At 42.2% G+C, this 21,020-nt stretch overlaps 1 protein-coding gene and 1 long non-coding RNA gene across 3 annotated transcripts in view; one reads left to right on the forward strand and one right to left on the reverse strand.

Annotated features, from left to right (window-relative positions):
• Positions 1–4,612: 4,612 nt before the first annotated feature.
• Positions 4,613–21,020, reverse strand: part of ARHGEF26 (Rho guanine nucleotide exchange factor 26) — a 128,259-nt gene continuing 111,851 nt past the window's right edge. For both annotated transcript variants that reach the window (XM_045503206.1, XM_045503205.1), the window contains 4 exons: positions 19,273–19,482; positions 8,725–8,792; positions 7,326–7,430; positions 4,613–6,772 (listed from right to left, as the gene is read on the reverse strand). In XM_045503206.1, the coding sequence (XP_045359162.1) occupies positions 6,630–6,772; positions 7,326–7,430; positions 8,725–8,792; positions 19,273–19,482 (526 nt within the window). In that variant the 3' untranslated portion in view covers positions 4,613–6,629. The remainder of the gene's footprint in view (positions 6,773–7,325; positions 7,431–8,724; positions 8,793–19,272; positions 19,483–21,020) is intronic.
• Positions 6,767–17,616, forward strand: LOC123611369. Its single transcript, XR_006718624.1, has 2 exons — positions 6,767–6,880; positions 12,394–17,616. It is a non-coding gene; the product is annotated as an uncharacterized LOC123611369 (long non-coding RNA).

Raw genomic sequence — 21,020 nt, forward strand, 5'->3', positions numbered from 1 at the left:
ATTGACAACCATTGATCTGCTATTTGTCACTATTTTTGCCTTTTCTAGAATTTCCAATAAATGGAAAATCATATTTAGTCTTTTGTGTCCAGTTGCTTTTACTTAATGCTTCTGAGATAGTCATGTTGTTGCATGTGTCAGTAGTTTGTTCCTTTTTTATTGCTTAATTGTATTGCCTTGTATGGTTATACCATAGTTTGTTTATTCTTTGACTAGTTGATGAACCTTTCAGTTATTTTTTTTTTTTATTATTATAAATAAGGCTGCTGTGAACATGTGTATACAAGGCTGTGTGTAGATAAAGGTTTTCATTTCTCTTAGGAAGATACCTATGATTAAGATTGTTGTATCATATGGTAAGTGTATTTAACTTTGTAAGAAACTGCCAAAGTGGGTGTGCTATTTTACATTCCCACTGGCAATATATGAGGGGTTCCAAGTGTTTCAAATCCTTGCTAGTACTTGGTATTTTTGTTATTTGGTGTTGTTTAAGGTTAGCCTTCAGTAGATGTGGAGTCCTGTATCATTGTGGTTTTAATTTGCATTTATTTCTATAATGATTAGGGATACCAATCTATAGTTTCCTTTTTGTGGGGTAATGGTGGCCTTACAAAATGAGTTGGGAAGTCTTACTCTTCCAGTTTCTGAAAGAGGTTTGTATAGAATTGGTGTTAATTCCTTAAATGCTTGTAAGAATTCCGTGAGGGGCCCTTGGGTGGCTCCACTGGTTAAGTGTCTGACTCTTGGTTTCGGCTCAGGTCATGATCTCACAGTTTGTGAGCTCGAGCCCCACATTAAGCCTTGCGCTGACAGTATGGAGCCTGCTTGGGATTCTCTCTCTCCCTCTCTCTGCCTGTTTGCCTCCCCCCCCCCTCTCTCTCTCTCTCAGAATAAAGAAGTAAAATTATTAAAAATATTCTCTGGTGAAACTGCACCTGACATTTCTTTTTCAGAAGTTTTTAGACAAATTGTATTTAGTAGTTAGGGGACTATTTAGAGCTTTGGTAGTTTGTGGTTTTCCATGAGTTGGCCCATTTTATCTTAGTTGTTGAATTTATGAGTCTGAAGTTGTTTAAATATCTCTTTATCCTTTTAATGTCTGAGGAATCTGTAATGATGTCCCCTTTCATTCTTGACACTGGTAATTTTCTCTTTATTATTAGTCTTGCTAAAAGGTGCACCAGTTGTATTCACCTTTTCAAAGAACCCATTTTTTAAGTTGTTTTCAAAGATTTTATTAAAGATTAATCACACCCAATGTAGGGCTTGAACCCACGACCCTAAGACCAAGAGTCACATGCTCCCCCAGCTGAGCCAGTCAGGCTCTTCTAATTGAGTTGTTTTCTAATTGTGGAGATTTGAGAGTTCTTTGTATATTCTGGATGCCACTGCTTTATCAGGTCTGTATTTTGCAAGATTTTTTCCTATTCTGGATTATCTTTTCTTCTGTCACAGAGCAGATATTTTTTTATTTTAACAAGGTTCAGTTTATAATTTTTTTCTTCCATGCATCCTGCATTTGGTTGTCAAAAAAAAAAAAGTCACTGCCAAACCAAAGATCACCTAGATTTTCTGTGTTACTTTCTATTTATGTATGTGTGTATGTATGTTTATTTTTGAGAGAGACAGTGTGAGCGGGGCAGGGGCAGAGAAAGAGGGAGACATGGAATCCGAAGAGAATCCGAAGCAGGCTCCAGGCTCTGAGCTGTCAGCACAGAGCCTGATGCAGGGCTTGAACCCACAAACTGTTAGATTATGACCTGAGCCGAAGTCGACGCTCAACTGACTGAGCCACCCAGGCACCCCTTCTGTGTTACTTCCTAAGGGTTTTACAGCTTTGTGTTTTACATTTAAGTCTAAGTTTCCAAGTGGTTATTTTTATTACTTATTTCTAACCCAAGTGTAATCATAGAACTCTGTATACAATTTCAGTCCTTCAAAATTTGTTGAAACTTGCTTTATGACCCAGGAAATGGTCAAATGTTTTAATATTCTGTGTGTTCTTGAACATATATGCTCAAATTGTGATGTCCTATATATGCCTATTAAGTTTTAAATTATCGTTAAGAACTCCCACACTTTCATTGATTTTTATCTCCTTCTACACTTGGATTTTTATGTAGCAAATGAGAGAGTTAAAGTGTTACAGGCTATGATTTTGGATTAATTTCTTAAATTTCTCCCAATTTTTGTTTTATATATATTGAGACCATATTATTGAGAGAAAATATACATGGATTTTATCTTCCTGGTTCAATAAAACTTGTATCATTATCTAGGGTCTCTCTGTCCCTAGTCATACCTTTATCTTTTTTTTTTTTTTTTTTTTAATTTTTTTTTTTTCAACGTTTATTTATTTTTGGGACAGAGAGAGATCATGAATGGGGGAGGGACAGAGAGAGAGGGAGACACAGAATCGGAAACAGGCTCCAGGCTCTGAGCCATCAGCCCAGAGCCCGACGCGGGGCTCGAACTCACGGACCGCGAGATCGTGACCTGGCTGAAGTCGGACGCTTAACCGACTGCGCCACCCAGGCGCCCCCATACCTTTATCTTAAAACCTATTTTGTCTAATAGTGACATAGCTACATGTAGTAAATATTGTGAATATTGGGATGTTCTGCCCATATCCTCCCTCAGGACTGAAAGAATATGTCCTTAGCTGCTGCAAGTGCTGTCAGATGACTGCCTTCACCCATCAGCCCTCTACAGGAATTGTCCTCAGCTGATGGGAATCACTTTACCCAAGGCCACTTCCCCCTGCGGACAGCCTGCATCCTATGACCAGTCAGAGCAGTTTCTAAAGGTATAGTCCCTTTGCCAATGCTCCCTGTCTCTCCACTCTCATCTGGGACTCCAAATGAACCTCTGCATTTTCCTTATCTCTTCTCTATATGCTTCTTTGTGGGTGTTTCTCCTAGCCTCTCTTCCAGTTCACCAACTACCTAATCTGTTAAACCTAGTTCCATAATTTCTAGTGGTGGTGGTTTTTTTCCCCCCTCAGTTGCTTCTTACAGTTGTTTTGTACTGTGTTGCATTTTAAAGTTTGGCTGAGATTTATCTCTATAAAGATGGTGGTTATAATTGTTCTATGCATGTAATGATTTCACTGGAGTCCCTGTAAGTATGTTTTTTCTGTATCATTGATGCTGTGTCTCCCAAATGTTTGCTAATTTGTGGAACCTTTTGAGAAATTGTTTTTGGAAATAACAGAACTAAGGATGCAAGCTTCCTGCAGAGTAAGGCTTAACTTGCTTTTGTCAGGACCTCAGTGTGCTAGAAGCCCAAAGAGCAAAGTTTGCGATCCTCCAAGCTCATATCCTCACTCCAGAACAAGCCCTTTGGAGATTTAATGCACAAGAGTGATAACTGTAGGCACTAAACTCTGCCCTGCGTTATTTGGCACTGCAGTCCCCCAAGTGGCTCTGCCTCTGCTACTTTCTAAAGTCCAGGGGAAACGCAGCGGTAATTTGGGATATGGAGGAGGGAGTAAAGAGGGGAATGGATCTTGCTAGGTTCAGAGAAGGTATACCCATCTCTTTCCTCTACCATCACTGGCTTGAGGAAAAATCCAACAAAGATGCCTTTGGTGTTTCCTATCACATGGCTGTATTATGACTAGATACATGATACAGGGGAACTAATTAGCGTTTTACGATTTCTAAGTGGTGGTGTAGGCAGAATTTTAACATGACCCACATTATCCCTGCCCCCTCCCCCCACGTGTTGCATCTGTGGTTATGTGATGTTGCATGGTAAAGGAATTTTGTGGATCTAATTAAGGTCCCAAATCAGTTTATTCCGAGTTAATCCTAAGAGTGATTATCCTGTTGTAGGTCTAATAATTATGTGAGTTCCTTAAAAGCAGAGTTTTCTCCAGCTGGTAGCGTAAGATGGAGTCAGATTGCAAATGTGAAAAAGATGAAACATGCCACGGCTGCCTTGAAGATGAAGGAACAGGTCCAAGAAGCTGTGAGCAACCCCCACCCCTGGCAGCCAGCAAAAAAGCAGGGTTCTTGGTCCTACAACTACAAGGAACCAAATTCTGCCAACCACAGGTATGAGCATGAAAGATACCAAGCTCTGGCTGAGAAAGCAGCCAGCCAACACTTTGATGTCAGCCTAGTGAGACTGAGACTAAGCAGAGAACCTACCATGCCATATTGGCCTTCTTACTACACAACCGTGAGATAATAAATGGGTGTGGTTTAAGGCATAAAGTTTGTGATAATCTGTCATGCAGTAAAAGAAAATACAGGAGTCAGTCTTCACCTTCCACCAAGATTCACAAAGTGGTGAAATTTCACAAGCACAAAGGTTTGGCTACTAGGTGGCCAAAATGAGTAGGATGTAACAGGGAACCACAGACTACTTAAGATAGGCTGTGCAGTTGTGTAGTTTTGTGGAAACTGAGAAGAAATCACGGCCCAGCTCTTTAGGCCCCAGCCTACTGGGGCAGCTGATGCCACCATGTACCCAACAAGGAAAGATCAGTGGCCTCGAACGTTAGCTATAGATCCCTTCTGAATAGACCTCTGATTTGACCCAAAATTCAGCAAATTATATACTTACTGCATTCTATAGTGAATTAAATCACACAAGTACTAAAGAACAAGTATATACAAAATCTTTATAAATTCACTTATTTCACCAAAAGTATACAAGCAGTATCAATTCACTGAGACAAAAATGAGTATTTTTGTTCTCCACAGGTCACTGAAGTCCTTGTACAATTCCAAGAAGCTATTCATAGAAACGGAACTAGGTTTGAAAACAGTACTGTGTCATGTAAAAATTACAATTCACTGTTGAAATTAAACATTGTGAATAATGTTAAGTACCTGCTGTATAACACTTTATCCAATAACAGTATTAACTGCTTGCTAAATAAGGCTTTGATTTATAAAATGCACATATTTCCAAGACTGTTTAACATCTCTACTTATAAATTAATTCACAGGATTCCTATAGTTGCTTTTTAGCTTCAAATGGATATTAGTGAAACTAATACAAAATGATCCCCTTTGCAAGCAATGAATTTACTTTCCTTCCTAAATGCAAACATCACATGAAATTAGATTACAACCGTTTTAACCTCTCCTCTAAAGGGTCTGTGACATGAAAGAGGAGACCGATGCCTTGTTTACCAACCTGGAGACATCTCTTGCCATCAAGTCACTGAGTGGCCCCAACCTCCAGGAACTCAGGGCCTGGCATGTCTTTTACATCCAGCACTGTATGCATAAGTAAAGGAGAGCAAACAAGGGACCAGAAGGCCCTGTGTGAGCCAAGCATACTGAGCAACCACACTGTGCTTCTGCTTTACTTACATCACTCATGATCTGGGTACCTGGTTGGCAGGCAGTAGATGGGACATGTCACACACAGATCTGAGTCCTCGAATAATGTACCCTTTGCCAGGTTTTTGTCCCTTTGTGGAAGAAAAATGGAGTAGAGAGGAACATAGCTGCCGGTAAAAGTTACTTTCCCCTCTCTTCATCTTCCAAACCATCACTCCCTATGAAATGTACTATTAAAATGATTTTTCTCTCTCCTTGCACCAATGGAAGAAATGAAGTTCTGCAGACACCCACAGTTAAGAGATCCTCCAGATCCAGCAAACAAGACCCTTAGGACATATGAAACAGATTCCCATTAAGACCAAACTGTTATGCTTCAATTAGGTACCAGGCTGGCATCTTGATACCTTGGTGAGGCCTAAATTTTACCTTCCTTGAGACTGTATTTCAGCCAATTGCCTGTTTGGAAACAGGAGTAGGAGCAGTCAAAAATATTAAATTATAAAAGGCAAAAAATTGTTAAAGGCAAAGCAGCCTCATGTCAGTTTATCAGCTCATTTGGGAATATTTTTTAAAAAAGTACGACCCCTGTCCTACATTCAGGATTTTGTCACTTATGTGAACCATCTAAATCCTATCTTATTAGAGTAGCTTGAGTTTTATCAGGCTATACCAGTATTGGGTGAGGTGAATCTAAAAAGAAAATCTCCTAAGTAAGCTTCTCTCCTAAGGAGAAAAGAGGTGGCAAAAATTCAAGTGTCAATTTCCCTTTCCTGGGAAGAATTTTAGAAAAACTCAATAGCTCATCTTTTGAGCTCTACCAGCTCCTTATGAAATCCTCACAGCATTAGAATCATCTAAAATATAAGAGGCAGAAAACACATTTACAAAACTGGGCATTCTTTAAAAACAACTCTTGCTAATACTGGGAAAACCACGTAAAGGAAATGTCAAAAGAGGGACAGAAACATCCTTGGCAAAGTGAGGAAAGAGAATAACAGGGTACAGCATCTAATATACATTTTTAATGCCAGAAAATGGTGAACCTAGGAGGAGCTGAGAGGCGGCCTGGTCCCTGAAGTGGACTGCTCAGCTATCTGCGGACCTAAGGAAGTTTGCAGGTGGATGGCTGTGCACACACCGAACCTTGCGAACTAACTGGTAGCTGTTCTCATGAGAGAGCACAACCACCTGGCAAGCTTAAAGGCAAGTGTTTTCATTCTTTTAATTAAACAGGCTGTGTTAAAATTCACAACAAAGCCGGCCCAGAACCAAGCAGCCCGCTGTGATGTAGTGCAAATCTCGCGGTAACGCAAGGCCGTCGAGAGGCTACACATTGGTTTCCAGTCCTAGCAAGCGTCCCATTCTCTCCACGTTCTTGTCAATTGTAGCCTGACAGGTTATCTCCTTGGCACATTCCATTGGAAACCAGCCTCTCTCTCCATCACGCAGTCGTTCCCCCTCATACCAGCCTGCAAACAGGAACAGAGTCTTCATGAAGCAATGAGTGTCTGGATGAATCTGGACCCTGCCTGACTCTGAGGAGGATGTACCCCAGCTTGTGCATGACGTGATGGAAGGTGAGGAGAAAGTGCAACATAGGGAAGGGCCTCAAGGAGGAATGAATGACATACCCGAGGTGGCACACAATCAGGAACCCTGAAGGGAGAAGGTTGAAAAGAGCCTGGGAGCTTGGGCTGGGCTGGAGAAGGGGATGCTGTGCATAGGTAGGGGCAGCAGGAAAAGGATTTTTATTTTCCTTAAGTGAGGAAGGAAGAACCTCAAAACGAGAAGTCACTGGGGGAGTAGGAAGGAAGGGAAACATGGTTCCTTTTGAATAATACACCATGTGACTGCATTCCTATTCAGAAACAAAAGCAATGGTGTAGCTAAAAGGCAGGAGCAAATGAGCAAACAAACCAAAGGGATATGAAATATGAGCGAGCATTAATAATGAAATGAGACTCTTTGGTTCTATGGCACCTGAATGCTGCACCAGGAGTATCCCTAAGAACCCCCACTTACCATCGCTGACACGTTGATAGATAAGAACCACATCCGCCACCTGTAGGGAGAGTTCGTCTGGCTGTTTGGCAGTGAAGGATCTAATGATTTCTACCTGGGTCAGTGCTGCGGGGGTAAAGGGGACATACTAAGCTCCCAGTAGCAGAACAGGTACAAATCAATACAGTATATTTACTCAATCTTTCTGTGCAATTCAAGGCCAGCTTGACAGAAACAAGTTAAGTTTCTATCAAGCAGAAACTCCGTTCCTTGAACAGTCTTATTTGGCTAAGAGCTTTAGAAGCTCAGGATCAAGAGAAGCCTTTTATGATGCATGCATCCCCTCAAAAATAACCTTGATAAGGAGCCATTAGTCATGTCACATAATAGAGCAGACAACAGCCATTGTGCATTGGGGAAACTGAGGCCAGACAGATTAGGTGATGTGCCAAGGCCATGCAATTAGTGATAAAATCTGCAGTACCCCCATTCTCCTGGTTCCCACCCAGGGGCTTTTCCCTAGTTCACCAGCACAGGAAAGCTGCCAAATAAGGTCAGAAATAAAAGGAGCTCCAACTGAAAGTCAAACTATTTTGAGTTCTCCCAACATGCTGGCTCATAACAATTGTAACTTCAGTGACTTGATACTGACATGAGTTCTTAATTTTTTTTAAATATAAAACTTGATTTTAGGCAACTTTTAAACCAATCACTTTAGCTCTGGCTCTAAGCTTAAAGCTATGATCTCTGAGTGCTCCAAGCTAACCACTCTGGCTGCCCTAGTTCTTTCGTTTTAAACGACCTTCCAGCTAGAAACATCCAGAAAAACATAAAATCAAAGTCAAGGTGCTACTAAGCACATGACACCACCCTTTATTTACTGCATCAGTTTCTACTTCCCTAGAAGAAGGAAATGTATTTTCTTAATGTTATCACTTTAATAAATAAGGTCAAAAGGAATGGTAACATAATTTTCTTTAAGATTAAAAAATACATTCCACTTCGATTCAGACTGTCAGTATGGAGAAGGCTTAAACGTGCAACTCCTGCCCACTAACAACTGAAAATCGAAGAGGTTTACAATACAAGCAGAGCTTTCAATGTAAGTTACTTAACTTAATCCTGACAGTATCCCTGCATTGTATATAGGGATACCCCTGACTTGCAGATGCACAGGCTCAGGAAGGCTGTGCAACAATTGGCCACGTTTACGCAACAAAGAACTGCACCTTGGATTTGAATTCAGACCCCCTGACCTCCAAGGCAGGGATCACACAGTTCTGACGTAGGGCCACAGGAAGGAAAGCTTGGAGGAAACTTACAGCGCGGGTATTGTGCCCATTAAGCACTAATAACCCAGCGTCCAGCAGGGGGCACAGCCCCTCCACATTCCAGAGCAGGCTGCCCTCCAGGTACTTACAGGTTCGGTCCAGAGGTTGCTTCCCGCTACTGTGTCCCAGGGCGGTGATCCAGCGGGCTCGCTCGCTCCTAAAACACACAGAGCATATCTAACTGAGAGATTCAAGGTGTCTGGACACAGAATGCAAAGCCATTCCCAGAAAACAGGGAGAGAATCCCCAGAGAGTTATGGGGGTGTATGAGTTATTTAAAAAGGATAACCTGGGGAATCTAGGCTGAAAATTAGTCAACACTGTTAAAACAGATTCTGAATGAATTTGACTAATCATTGATTAAACAGAATTTAAGTTTAACATTTAAAAATTTTTTTAATTTTTTGTGAGAGAAAGACACAGAGCATGAGCAGAGATGTAGAGAGAGAGAGAGAGAGAGGGAGACACAGAATCCGAAGCAGGGTCCAGACTCTGAGCTGTCAGCACAGAGCCCGATGTGGGGGCTCAAACTCAGGAACCACAAGATCATGACCTGAGCTGATGTCGGACGCTAAACCGACTGAGCCATCCAGTTGCCCCTCAACATTTTTTAAATTTAAATTCAAGTTAGTTAACATACAGAGTGGTTTTGGCTACAGGTGTCGAACCCAGTGATTCATCTCTTACATATGACACCACTATTTAATAAAGAGCTGATTACACTATCACATAATCACATAAAGATATTTAGTATATTCAATCTGATATTTTAACATTTAAAAAAGGTGAATTTCATTTAAAAAAACTCCTAGTAAATCAGTTTCTCTACACTCTCTTCTTTCCCCACACTCAAACCATTTCACAAAGATGAGAAACTTGACCTATTTAAAGTTGTGTAGTTCTTTATACAGCTAATACTGCCAAACATGAGCCTTATTGAAATAAAAATTCTTTGAACGTTTTTAGACTGTTCACAAATGCTTAAAATGGCTTAATGAATACAGCCAAAAAAATGTTGAGGGAAAAAACGAACTGGGACTTTTTATATAAAGCCATCATTCCATGAAACAAAACAATTACTTAAAGGATCAGAAGTTTCAGATAAGCATTATTCCATAATTCAGTTATCCTCCGAAGGTCCAGTATCAAGATTGCAATTAAGTAAATAAGGCTCACACACACACTTTAAAATCTTTGAGGCACTTAGTAACTAACCCATACTACATAGCAGACACAAGCATGTGACATCCATTACTTCATGTAATCCTCCAAAAGCCCATTTAAAGGATGAGAAAGAAGGCTGTGTGGAGGTCCCAAGGCAAGTGATACAAGTCGCCAGTTTTTATAAGGCACTCCACTGTCTTAAGAAGGGGCACCTTTATGCCCGTACTTGAAATACATTTTTTTCTCCTGTAACAGCCTGTACCTAAAGATGGTTGTCACCCTTGCCCCATCTTCTCCGCCCCTCAAGCATCCTTCCACACAGACTGCTTGTGAGCCTGGGGCATGCCACACTGTTCCACACCCTTTCCTGCCCGTTCCCACTCTCAAGTAGAACCTCTGTTTCCACCCCTCATACTCATCATTAATGAAGAACATCCATAAAACAATGCACTAATCTTAAGTGTATACAGATCTGTGAGTGCTTATGTAGGTGCACCCAACACCTTGTGTCCCTTTCCCATCAATAACCTCCCACAAAGGGAACCACCACCAGAGACTCATTTTACCTGTCGTGTACTTTATAATGGAATTCTTCAGCATGTCCACTCAATCTTGCAAACACAAGCCTCACCTCCTCCAGCTGGCCTCCTCTGATGCAGGAGCCCACACCTCCATCCCCATCCAGTTTGCCAATTCTGCTCCCACGCACTCCTCTGCTCAGCCCTATCCCATTGCTGGCCAGCTGGAAGCCTCACGAAGGCAGGCATCTTGCCCGTTCAGTTCACTGCTGTATCTCCAGAACATAACCAAGGCCTATAAAGATCTGTTAACTGGATGATCATGACCACTCATCACATACTGACCCCCATTTAGTGGCTTGTCTGTTTCTCTTGGCCATAAACTTCAGGAGGTAAGGCATTGGGTCTTGTTCTAAATAGTTATTAGAGCACTTATGTGCCAGCTGTGCTACTTTTTTGTATTTGGTGAGTACCATCTAATTTAATCTTTAGGACAATACTGAAATATTACCATTCCTCCCCCCCACACCCTCCAGAGGACAAAGCTGGAGAGTTAATAAGCATTTGCTCACAGTGACACAGCTAAGTGATGGAGTCAGAAAATAAGCCAGGTAGGGGTGCCTGGGTGGCTCAGTCAGTTGAGCGTCCAACTTCAGCTCAGGTCATGATCTCACAGCTCATGAGTTCGAGCCCCCTGTCAGGCTCTATACTGACAGCTCGGAGCCTGGAGCCTGCTTTGGATTCTGTGTCTGTCTCTCGAAAATAAAATAAAACATTAAAAAAAATTAAAAAAAAAAAAAAAAAGAAGGCAGTCTGGGATCTAGAAGGTGATGCTCCCTATCAGGTGCTCTCAAAGTAATGAGGGAAATCAGGAAGGGTGGAAACTGCGATGTGCTGAAAGACAGACTTAGTTAAGAAAATGAGGCTGGGCCCTAATCAAGCTGATGCATCAGGTAGTAATGTGCACAATTTGTGTAGAAACCGATGATACGGCTTGCTTTAAAAAACAAAACAAAACAAAAATAGTATAGGACACAAAGGGCCTCGGGGTGGTTTTATAAGGAACAAGTTTTATAAAGCACAGCCTTCTTTAAAATAATCTTAAGCCAACACTTAAATCCTTGATATCATCTCTGTCAGATATAAGATCTATTTTTTACTCGGGCTCAACTGGAAATTTCCAAAGTACAAAGGTAACTGAAAACTAAATAATACTGTACAGATGGAAAAATTGTTCACCAAGAGACATCTAAAATGATCCACGTGCCATTCCCAAACAAGTCAGCCTCCTCCGTGCCTTACCGTGCGTCTTCACACGGCCCTGACTCCTGTCTGCGGCCCTTCAGTTAGACTCCCAGGCACAGCCCGCCTCTGGCACCGAGTGGCCAGTTTCAGTGACAGGCCTGACCCTGCAGACAGTTTCCAGAAATCCAGATGAAACCTTTCACTCGTGTGGCATGCTGCCTGGATGCTAATGGCATCCCTTAGACACGGCAGCCTCTCACAGAGACTCGAGAGGACAGAACAAGACACTCCTTGTTGCCCTCACTGAAAGGAGCCGCTTCTTGAAATGGCTTCAATGAAGCCAGTCCCACCCCCTCTTACATGCCGTCAAAACCGCACAACTTTCCCCAGGGCCTCCCAGAGCCCTGCCAAGGAGCTGCTTCCCACTATGAAGCAGAAAGCACTGCCTCCCTAAAGCACGGAGGAGACTCCCTCAATATAAGAGGGAATTCTAAGAACAAGAAAAGCCAGGGCACAGACCTACCCATTATTAAACTGAGATATCAAGCCCAGGGCTCACTTGCAGACAGCTATCTTCTCCAGGGACAATATAAAACAATCAACATGAATTCACAGTCCACCCCACACCCCGTTCGCAGACTTTTCCCTTTGCCCAAATAAAGTGAGAGAATAAGTAACACCACTCACGTGGATCTGGGCACATCAACGTCTAAGACACCCGAACGCTGCTCCCTTAGACCAACATCCACTGAGCGCCTCCTGCCTTTGCATGAGCCCTGTGCTAAGATGGGGTTGCAAAGTGAGTAAAACAGGATCTCTTGCTCTCCACAGCCTTCAGTGTGAAGGAGCAGAGAGGGAAGCAAACAAACACAAAATCCAGCACAGTGTGCAGTGGGCTGTGGCGGAACATTCTGCTTAAAACACATGGCACCAGGGAGAGAAAGAAGACTGAGAAGAGACGTTCCACATAAATATCTGCAAGTAGAGTCCTTTCCTAAGACCCGTGTTCTTCATGCACAGCATAAAATTAAGCACCTGCAGTTCCCTACTCAGGAGTCAGATGTGGTAGCACCATGGCCTGCCTCTCATACAATTAAGCACAGTAGGCTTAAACTTAATTGCATAAAGGTCAAAGTCACAAAGCTGGATTTCTCATTGAATGCCAGGCATCTGCTAGAAAAGACAGATACGTACTGAGAAAAATGGGAGAGCAGGCTTTGAAACAAAGGCAGGGCTGCAGAACAGACAGGGGCTGTTGAACCTTCTCTGTGTCCCTCTTACAGTGGCAGCTGGCCAGATACCTTTTGTGTTTCTTGTCACAGCCTACAAATTTACCTGGGGTTCCTTTTGAAACTCCTACACCCACGGCCTTTGGGGGAAAGTCCTTCAAGCCTTTGTAAAGAACAGGTTTGTGAGGATGGTTGTTTTTGTTCGTTCCCTCACACACTCAGTTCAACCAGATGAGTTCTGATCCATGAAAGAAAACCCACAGGGTAAAAAAATATCATCATGAATGCTGTGCATCAAAATCTTACAAAGCTGGACACATGTTCACAACTTAACTAATTTAAAAAATCTAACCAAAGCAATTCTCTTAGCCCACTAAGAGGGTTCTAAAATTCAGATTTTGTGACATGTTATATAATTAAGCCAATTATTTCTTGAATTATCTGTTTCCTCGATGATATGAGACCCGTATCATCACCTGCCCTCCTGTTGAAGTGGGGCTGGTGATGACGATCACAGAAGATCATGTGCTTTGAGGGGCACTATGCAGTGTAAGAGATCATTCCTGGATGTGGATTCCAGATTCAACGAGGGGAAAAATTCTACAACCTATGATAAATACATTTTTTGCACATAAATTACCATCTATTGTGGATTATTTTTTTTAGAGGATGAAGTACAAGAGCATGTCAGACATACTACGTACAATTTTATTCCACTTACTTCCTGTTGCTAATTAAATCATTAACAGAAGCAGGAAGGCCGCAGACTCCCTGGCAAACAATGCGCCTTTATGAGGAGGCCCAGGAATTGGTCATCTGGATGGCTGACAGGACCAGCCACATTCACAAGGCTTCTACTTCTTTCAGTGAGGGAGAAATTTTGAGAAGGATCTTTGATTATGGTTTAAGGTGATTATATCCTACAGCTCAACACAATGGGTAAAGAAAATGTGCGTTTGTCACTGAGCGTGTACTGATGTCTCACGGCTGCATACACGGAGCCCAAATGCCATTCACATTCCACTGTAAACCCAGGAAGCCAAGGACACCACTTGCTGCGGCCTCTGGTCTGTGCCAGCTGCAGCTGTGTGTGCTTCCTCTTAATGAAGGCAGACAATGGGGGCTCTCTGGCTCCCACATTCCTCTAGAAAGGCCCAGAGGGAGAAGAATGACAGCGGTAAAATATTCATCCTTTGTCCTTTTTTTTTTTTCCTTTGTCCTTTTATAAAAGATAAGCTTTTGTACTTTTCACAGACTACTGTCTCATTAACAATGTGACTTAAGATTTTGAACGGCAGACAGAGATAACACCATCTACATGTGTTAGATGTACATCCTAAGAAAATTTTAACCACATCCTTTATAGCAATCTTTGAAAAACAAGTGGAACGTAGAGAACACTTGCCTCAGCAGCACAAAAAGGACAGTGAATAGAAAAAGACTGACAGGGAAGCGATACTTCCCTACACGTGGTTACTATTTATTCTACCTTGCCTTCTAGAAAAGCTAACTATATTAATTATGGGTCAGTCCCAAAAATATGTATTGGGAACTGGCCACGGACAAAAGTGAGACAAAAGACAAAGCTGGAGTTGAGTGTAGGGATTAGTAATAAAACCACACAAAACTGACTGGAGAGAAGGAGAATCATTAGGACACTACAGGGTGTCTCAAAAGAGAAGTGATACATAGGTTGTCCTCGGGAATGTGGAAAGATGCAATGGACTTTTGCACAGGAAGAACTGGCAGATGACAGATTTGTTCAGACCTGGAAGCATCACAAATGACACCAGTCTCCAGATTGGATCAACTTGAAATGGTGCCAATGGTACCACTTTACCACTTACAGAAATGTGTGTTTAGGGAAAGCAGTGGGTAGCTGACTGGCTCAGGTAGGCTGCATTTCTGATGGAAGAGCGAATAAGGATGGTTAGAAATGGAAGGAAAGCTAAGAGAGTACAGATAACAGGTGAAGAAAAAATCTCAAAAAGGGAGTCAGGGTGAATGAGCTGAACAGTCGACAAAATGAAATGACACTGGAGGTAAAGAAAGGAAGACTGTTCAATGGGGCAACTAGGAAGCTACTACTCATCTTTCGATGGAACAGCCTTAACAGGGACGCAGAGGAAGAAGTCATACTGAAGACCCTTAAGGAACAACTTAACATGGTAGTAGCTGCTCAAACCTAAAATCCAAAACATCATCAATTCGTCTCTCACAGCCACCCCAACTCATCCAATCCGTAAATTCATCCTATTCTCTGCCTCCGAAATATCGTGTTTCTATCTCCCCTCTCAGACCACAGCCCAAGCCACTGCCAGGACTCCCCTTGACTATTGCAACAGGACCCTATTTGCTCTCTTCTGCCCCCATTCCAATCTTCCGGAAAACTTCCTGCCATGACTTGAAAGGCTCTACACGCTTGCTTCTCAAAATACGTGTGGTGAAGAACCAGTCCTCACCCCCCCACCTCAACCTCCTATCCCATCCACTGTGAACCAAGTGTTCTTAGAAATACAACAAAAATGAGTTACTGTTAAAATAATCACATGCTTTGATGATGCAGAAATGTTGAAATGCTCTAAGTTCTTAATTCCTTCTCTCATGCACAGGAGGTTATGGTTTGAGGACTGATGGCCCACGGGCCATACTGGAATAGCTCTGCTCTGAAATGATCTGGCCTCTGTTGGCCTCTTGACCACCCACTCTCTCCTTGGTTTATTCTGATCTAGCCATTTTCACGATGTTCAAGCCAAGTTTGACAACATCAAGCTCGTTTCTCTAGAAGTTTTGCATTTGTTGTTTCCTTTGCCTAGAACATTCTGGCCCTGCATTTTCCCACAGGCTGACTCCCCCTTGTCACTCAGGGTTCAGTTCAAATGTCACCTCAGAGAAGTCTTCCTGCACCATCTATTCTGTTTTTTATTATAGAATTGAAACAATATGATGCCCTAAATTTACCATCTGAGTTTCCACAAATGTTTTTCCTTTTTAGTCTATGGACCTAAGAATACAATTCACGTTTTAATAATTTCTCACATTTAATAGCAAGTGGCGGGGCGCCTGGGTGGCTCAGTCGGTTAAGCATCTGACTTCGGCTCAGGTCATGATCTCATGGCTTGTGAGTTCAAGCCCCGCGTCGGGTTCTGTGCTGACAGCTCAGAGCCTGGAGCCTGCTTCGGATTCTGTGTCTTCCTCTATCTCTGACCTTCCCCCATTCATGCTCTGTCTCTCTGTGTCTCAAAAATAAATAAACATTAAAAAAAAACTGAAATAGCAAGTGGCTTCCTGGAGTTTCCCTTCCAGGGAAAAAGGGCCAAATGGCAAGGTAGGGGTGGACTAGTCTGACTGGTGGCATCTCAGTAGGAAGATTCAAATTTGTTACCAGAAGGAACACTAGATTCAGGAGGGTCAGGGTCTAGTCCCAGCTTTGGCAACAACTCACTTCCTGTATGACCTCAGGCAAATCATATCACCTTTGTCTCATTTTACATATGGGAGAAAAAAATGAGGGAGGTGGAGTACCAACCAGTAATTAGGGCCACCACATATTTTACTGTCTAAACAAGACACCTTTGAGAGTCAAAGTGGGTGCTATTGTTAGTTGTGTCAGAAGAGACATTATACTGATCCTGAAGAAACCAAGATGTATGGTCACTTTACTTCAGCTCAGTTTTATCCTTCTCTAGAAACCCCTATGGGACCCTTCCTCATGTTCTATGGCTGGCTCCATTTGGCACATCCCGGATCCTCAATGTTTACCCCATTTCCTTTTGGGAAGCTTTCTTTATGTAATCAAAGTTATTGATCTGTTCTACAATTTCACCGTTATAATGACTGAATTGTTGTGTCAAACAGCTGCACCCCTCCTGCTGATGTTACATTCTGTATATCCCCACATGATCTCTGTTGACAACAGTTTTTCAAAGAAGGTAAATATTTAGGTATGAACCACCTCCTTTTTCAAACCAAAGAATAAGTAGACAAAGGACATTAGTAACTAGTATAAAGTACTGCAGATATTAAAAGGCCAGAACGGTGGTGAAAACCTGGTTTTCTCAACCAGTTTGCTAATAGGCCACCTTAATCACACATAACATACAAGAGAAGAAACTTCAAAAACATATATTCACCTATAAATTTTGCAAATCTTAGAAGCAAAGAAAATATTCTATGTAGACCAAAACTCTGATTGCTCAAAACCAGTTCGGCTCACGGCTGACCTGCACTTTTTCCAACATGGCATATAATAATTTGCTAGACTTTTAAACAGTGAATTGTTTTCTGGGGTTTTTTTGGTTTTTTTTTAAGGAAAGTACATCCTGGCTGTAACATTTTCTTTCAATACAAATGCTATTTTATGCCTTGTATGCTTAAAGATGTTTGTTTATTTACTTTTCAACTGACACCTAAGTTGGTGGTGGAGGGGAGGAGAGTGAAGGAGTCACTCCTGTACCCAAGGAGACCTCTGCCTCTCTGGAATGTTCTACACATAGAAGTCAGACCCATGGCTCATATCATTTATGGGTGACATAACTCAATATTCTGAGAACATTTCTGATTGAGGAAATGAATATACCATTCAGTCCATGGCAAGATCAAAAGGCAAGAAGGTAAACAAATGCTACAGAATGTCCCAGAAAAGGATCTAGCCTTGGTATAAAAAGAACTGGACGTGTCGGTTTACTTCCTACTTTGCTGGAATAATCTCAGAAACAAGGGGTGGAGGTTACATAAATTATGAAAGAGACAGTCAGGAAAAGCTCTCCTGATACGTTGGCAAGACCTGAATATAGAACAAACAATCCTAAAAAAGAAAAAGAAAGAGAACAAACAATCCTTATAAACACAGAGGAAAGGAAAACACAAAGCAAAACCAGCAACACTTTCACCATTACTAACTAAAACTGACAACTGAAAATCTGTTTGAGAATTCTCTAAAATCTCTGGATAAGCACTCATCTCCAAAGCCTTTAAAGACTTTTCACCCTTAAAATCATATAAGATCCAAAGCTTAGACATACTAAATTCTCTTTTAAAGAGAGGCTTCCCCAGAGGAAGGCTGGGTCTGTCTTCACTGGACAAGAGGTTTAATCACTTCCAGAGTCGAAGAAATGCCTTCCTGAGCCCTGGTCTTACGTGTGTCTCATGCTGGTCATCTGCACAGACCAGCAATAGCACCCACCCAGAGGAGCAAATACAGGAACGTGCCTGGAATGCTGCAGGCTCCTTCAGCAATTTCATGGAAGAGCTCCGGGACCTTAAGAAAAGGCATTTCTTTGTTTTGTAAACAAACACATAGGATGAAGCTCCTTTTCTTACTCCCTCTGCTAACTCTCAAGTTCATTTGGAATACTCTATTTTGGCAAATTTTCAAATCTCAAATGGAGTTTACATCAACCTATCCCTCTTGGTTTTCTTTAGCCTTTGAAAAGTTACTTCTAGTGCCAAAAAGATACGAAATGATCGTCGAAAACGTTTTATATGGATGCTTTGTAATTGTAATCTTTTTCTGATGTCTCTCTTTAAAGACCCAGAAACACTGTTAAAATACTCTCAAGAGGTAGGGACACCTCTCTGGGTTTACTTTCATTAAGATTTTGCTACAGTCTCGGGGTTGTTATTCACCAGCTGCTGATCCATTTTAATTACGCCACCTGGGAACCTTGGCAGATTTTGGTGGGAGGTATGCGTAGGATGATCCCTGAGGATAGAGTCAGAGAACTTCCCCTTTCCTCTACTGCTCCACCCAACATAATACCGGCCTGTTATGACTGTTTCAAGAGGAGGTCTCCAGCTTCCAAACAAATAAATTGCTCAACTGTCTCTAAATGGACCAAACCATGGGGGTAGACTTGAAAATTAAGCTCGCTTGCCTTCTTCCATTCAGTGTGAGGACGGACTGCACCATGACCACTAGTACACCAGCAGACACACACAGCGGGACTCTCTATTTAGCCTCGGCATCAACTCTGATAGGAAAGTGGATTCATTAATGTTTCCCCAAACCGAGTATCTCTTTTGATAGAAATCATCAGGCTTTTTGCTGTCTAGCTGAAGGCAGGTGACTGCAAAATGGCCTTACCTCCTTTATCTGGGAAAACTTACAGCCTATGTGGAAACTACCAGGTATCAACTACCCATGGCTCATGGGTCATATCTTTATCAATGATTAAAATAAAGTGATTTTTAAACCACTTTCTAAATATAAAAGCACACCACCTAAAGCACAATGCATCCATCAGGATTCATGAAGATGAAAATACTAACACCCATCTCTCAAGATGTTGAGAGGATCACAATGAAAAGATGAGATTCTCCATGAAGCACCTAGACCCAGCGTGTGGGGCATAATAGGTACTCAGCAAAAAATACATAGTAGCTACTGTTCACCAGTTTTTTAGAGAGTCTCAGACCAAGGGTAAGTAATTAGGGAAGAATGACACCAGATAATTCTGAAACCATCCCTGCCCGTACTTACTGTGTCTCAGCCCCTAGCAGCATTTCCACTTTCTCACTCGCATGGTTACTCAGGACTGTCAGAGTAAAGAGGTGGCTGGCAGAGCTCTGTCTTGAATAAAGCATTGTAGAACTGTTCTTCCCTGGAGAAGAATTAAGCTCTTCATTGTCACAAGATTCCACCAATAGCTGATCTCTTAAGGAATAATCATTGACGTTGTAACTTTCTTCACTAGAAGGAAAAGGGAAAAGAACATGTCAACAATTCAATGGATAAGACTGTGACACTGTCCATTTTCAAGTCACATTCAGGGAGAAGGTGATGGGGAGGAAGGAAGGATAGGAGGAGAATGATTTATTTAAAACTATTTTTAATGATTATTTTTGAGACAGAGACAGAGCACGTGTGAGGGAGGGGCAGAGAGAGAGGGAAACACAGAATCTGAAGCAGGCTCCAGGCTCTGAGCTCTCAGCACAGAGCCTGATGCGGGGCTTGAACTCACGAACCATGAGATTATGACGTGAGCTGAAGTCAGACGCTTAACCGACTGAGCCACCCAGGCATCCTGAAAATGATTTATTTTAAAATATGAACTAGAGGGGCGCTTGGGTGGCTCAGTTGGTTAGGCAACCGACTTTGGCTCAGGTCATGATCTCAGTTTGTGAGTTCGAGCCCCACGTCAGGCTCTGTGCTGACAGCTCAGAGCCTGGAGCCTGCTGCAGATTCTGTGTCTCCCCCTCTCTCTAGCCCTCCCTGCTCATGCTCTGTGTCTCTCAATGATAAATAAACGTTAAAAATTTTTTTTAAATGAACTAGAATCTGAATTATATATACTAATTATGAATCAATATAATCTTCCCGAATTAAGCCTGTTAATTACTATTTTTCTGCAATGTATAAATTGTATCTCAGGTTTGAAAGCAATATTAAAAATAATGCTGGGGAAGGGGCACCTGGGTGGCTCAGTCGGTTAAGCATCCAACTTCATCTCAGGTCATGATCTTGTGGTATGTGAGTTTGAGCCCTGCATGGGGCTCTGTGCTGACAGCTCAGAGCCTGGAGCCTGCTTCGGATTCTGTGTCTCCCTCTCTATCTGCGCTACCCAGCTTGTGCTCTCTCTTTCAAAAAAATAAACAAACATTAAAAAAAAGTTTTGTTTTGTTTTTTTTTAAATAATGCTAGGGGCACCTGGGTGGCTCAGTGAGTTGAGTGTTGGACATGGGCTCAGGTCATGATCTTGCAGTTTCTGAGTTGGGGCCCATTTCAGGCTTTCTACTGTTGGCCTGTCAGTACAGAGCCCGCTTCAGATCCTCTGTCCCCCTCTCTCTGCCCCTCCGTGACTTGTGCACTCCAAAAAATAAATATTTAAAAACAAAACAAATAATGCTAAACCCTAGCTTTCATTTTACTTTATCCTGGAACTGGATAATGTATTACAAGTGAGACACACATGCATAGTGGTAATGCTCGAACAGGCACACTTCCCCAGTCTTCCCTCTGTCCGCAGAATAAAGAGGGAGCCCCAAACGTACCCATGCTCTGGATAACAACAGCTCAGTCCCAGCCTCCAAACCACCAGACATAGGAGGGAAGAAGAGCCTTGGAGATCTGCCTAAGCCATCCTTCTAACACACACAGCCTCACCACCTGCTTCAGAAACCACCAGGACTGATTTCTCTATCCCTGCTTATGCCCATGATCCCAGTATTCTCCATTCCCCTGGAATCTCATCCCCATAGCACTGTGAACACACCTAATCTGCTTCTATC

The sequence above is a fragment of the Leopardus geoffroyi genome, chromosome C2, assembly GCF_018350155.1.
Source record: "Leopardus geoffroyi isolate Oge1 chromosome C2, O.geoffroyi_Oge1_pat1.0, whole genome shotgun sequence".
NCBI lineage: Eukaryota > Metazoa > Chordata > Mammalia > Carnivora > Felidae > Leopardus > Leopardus geoffroyi.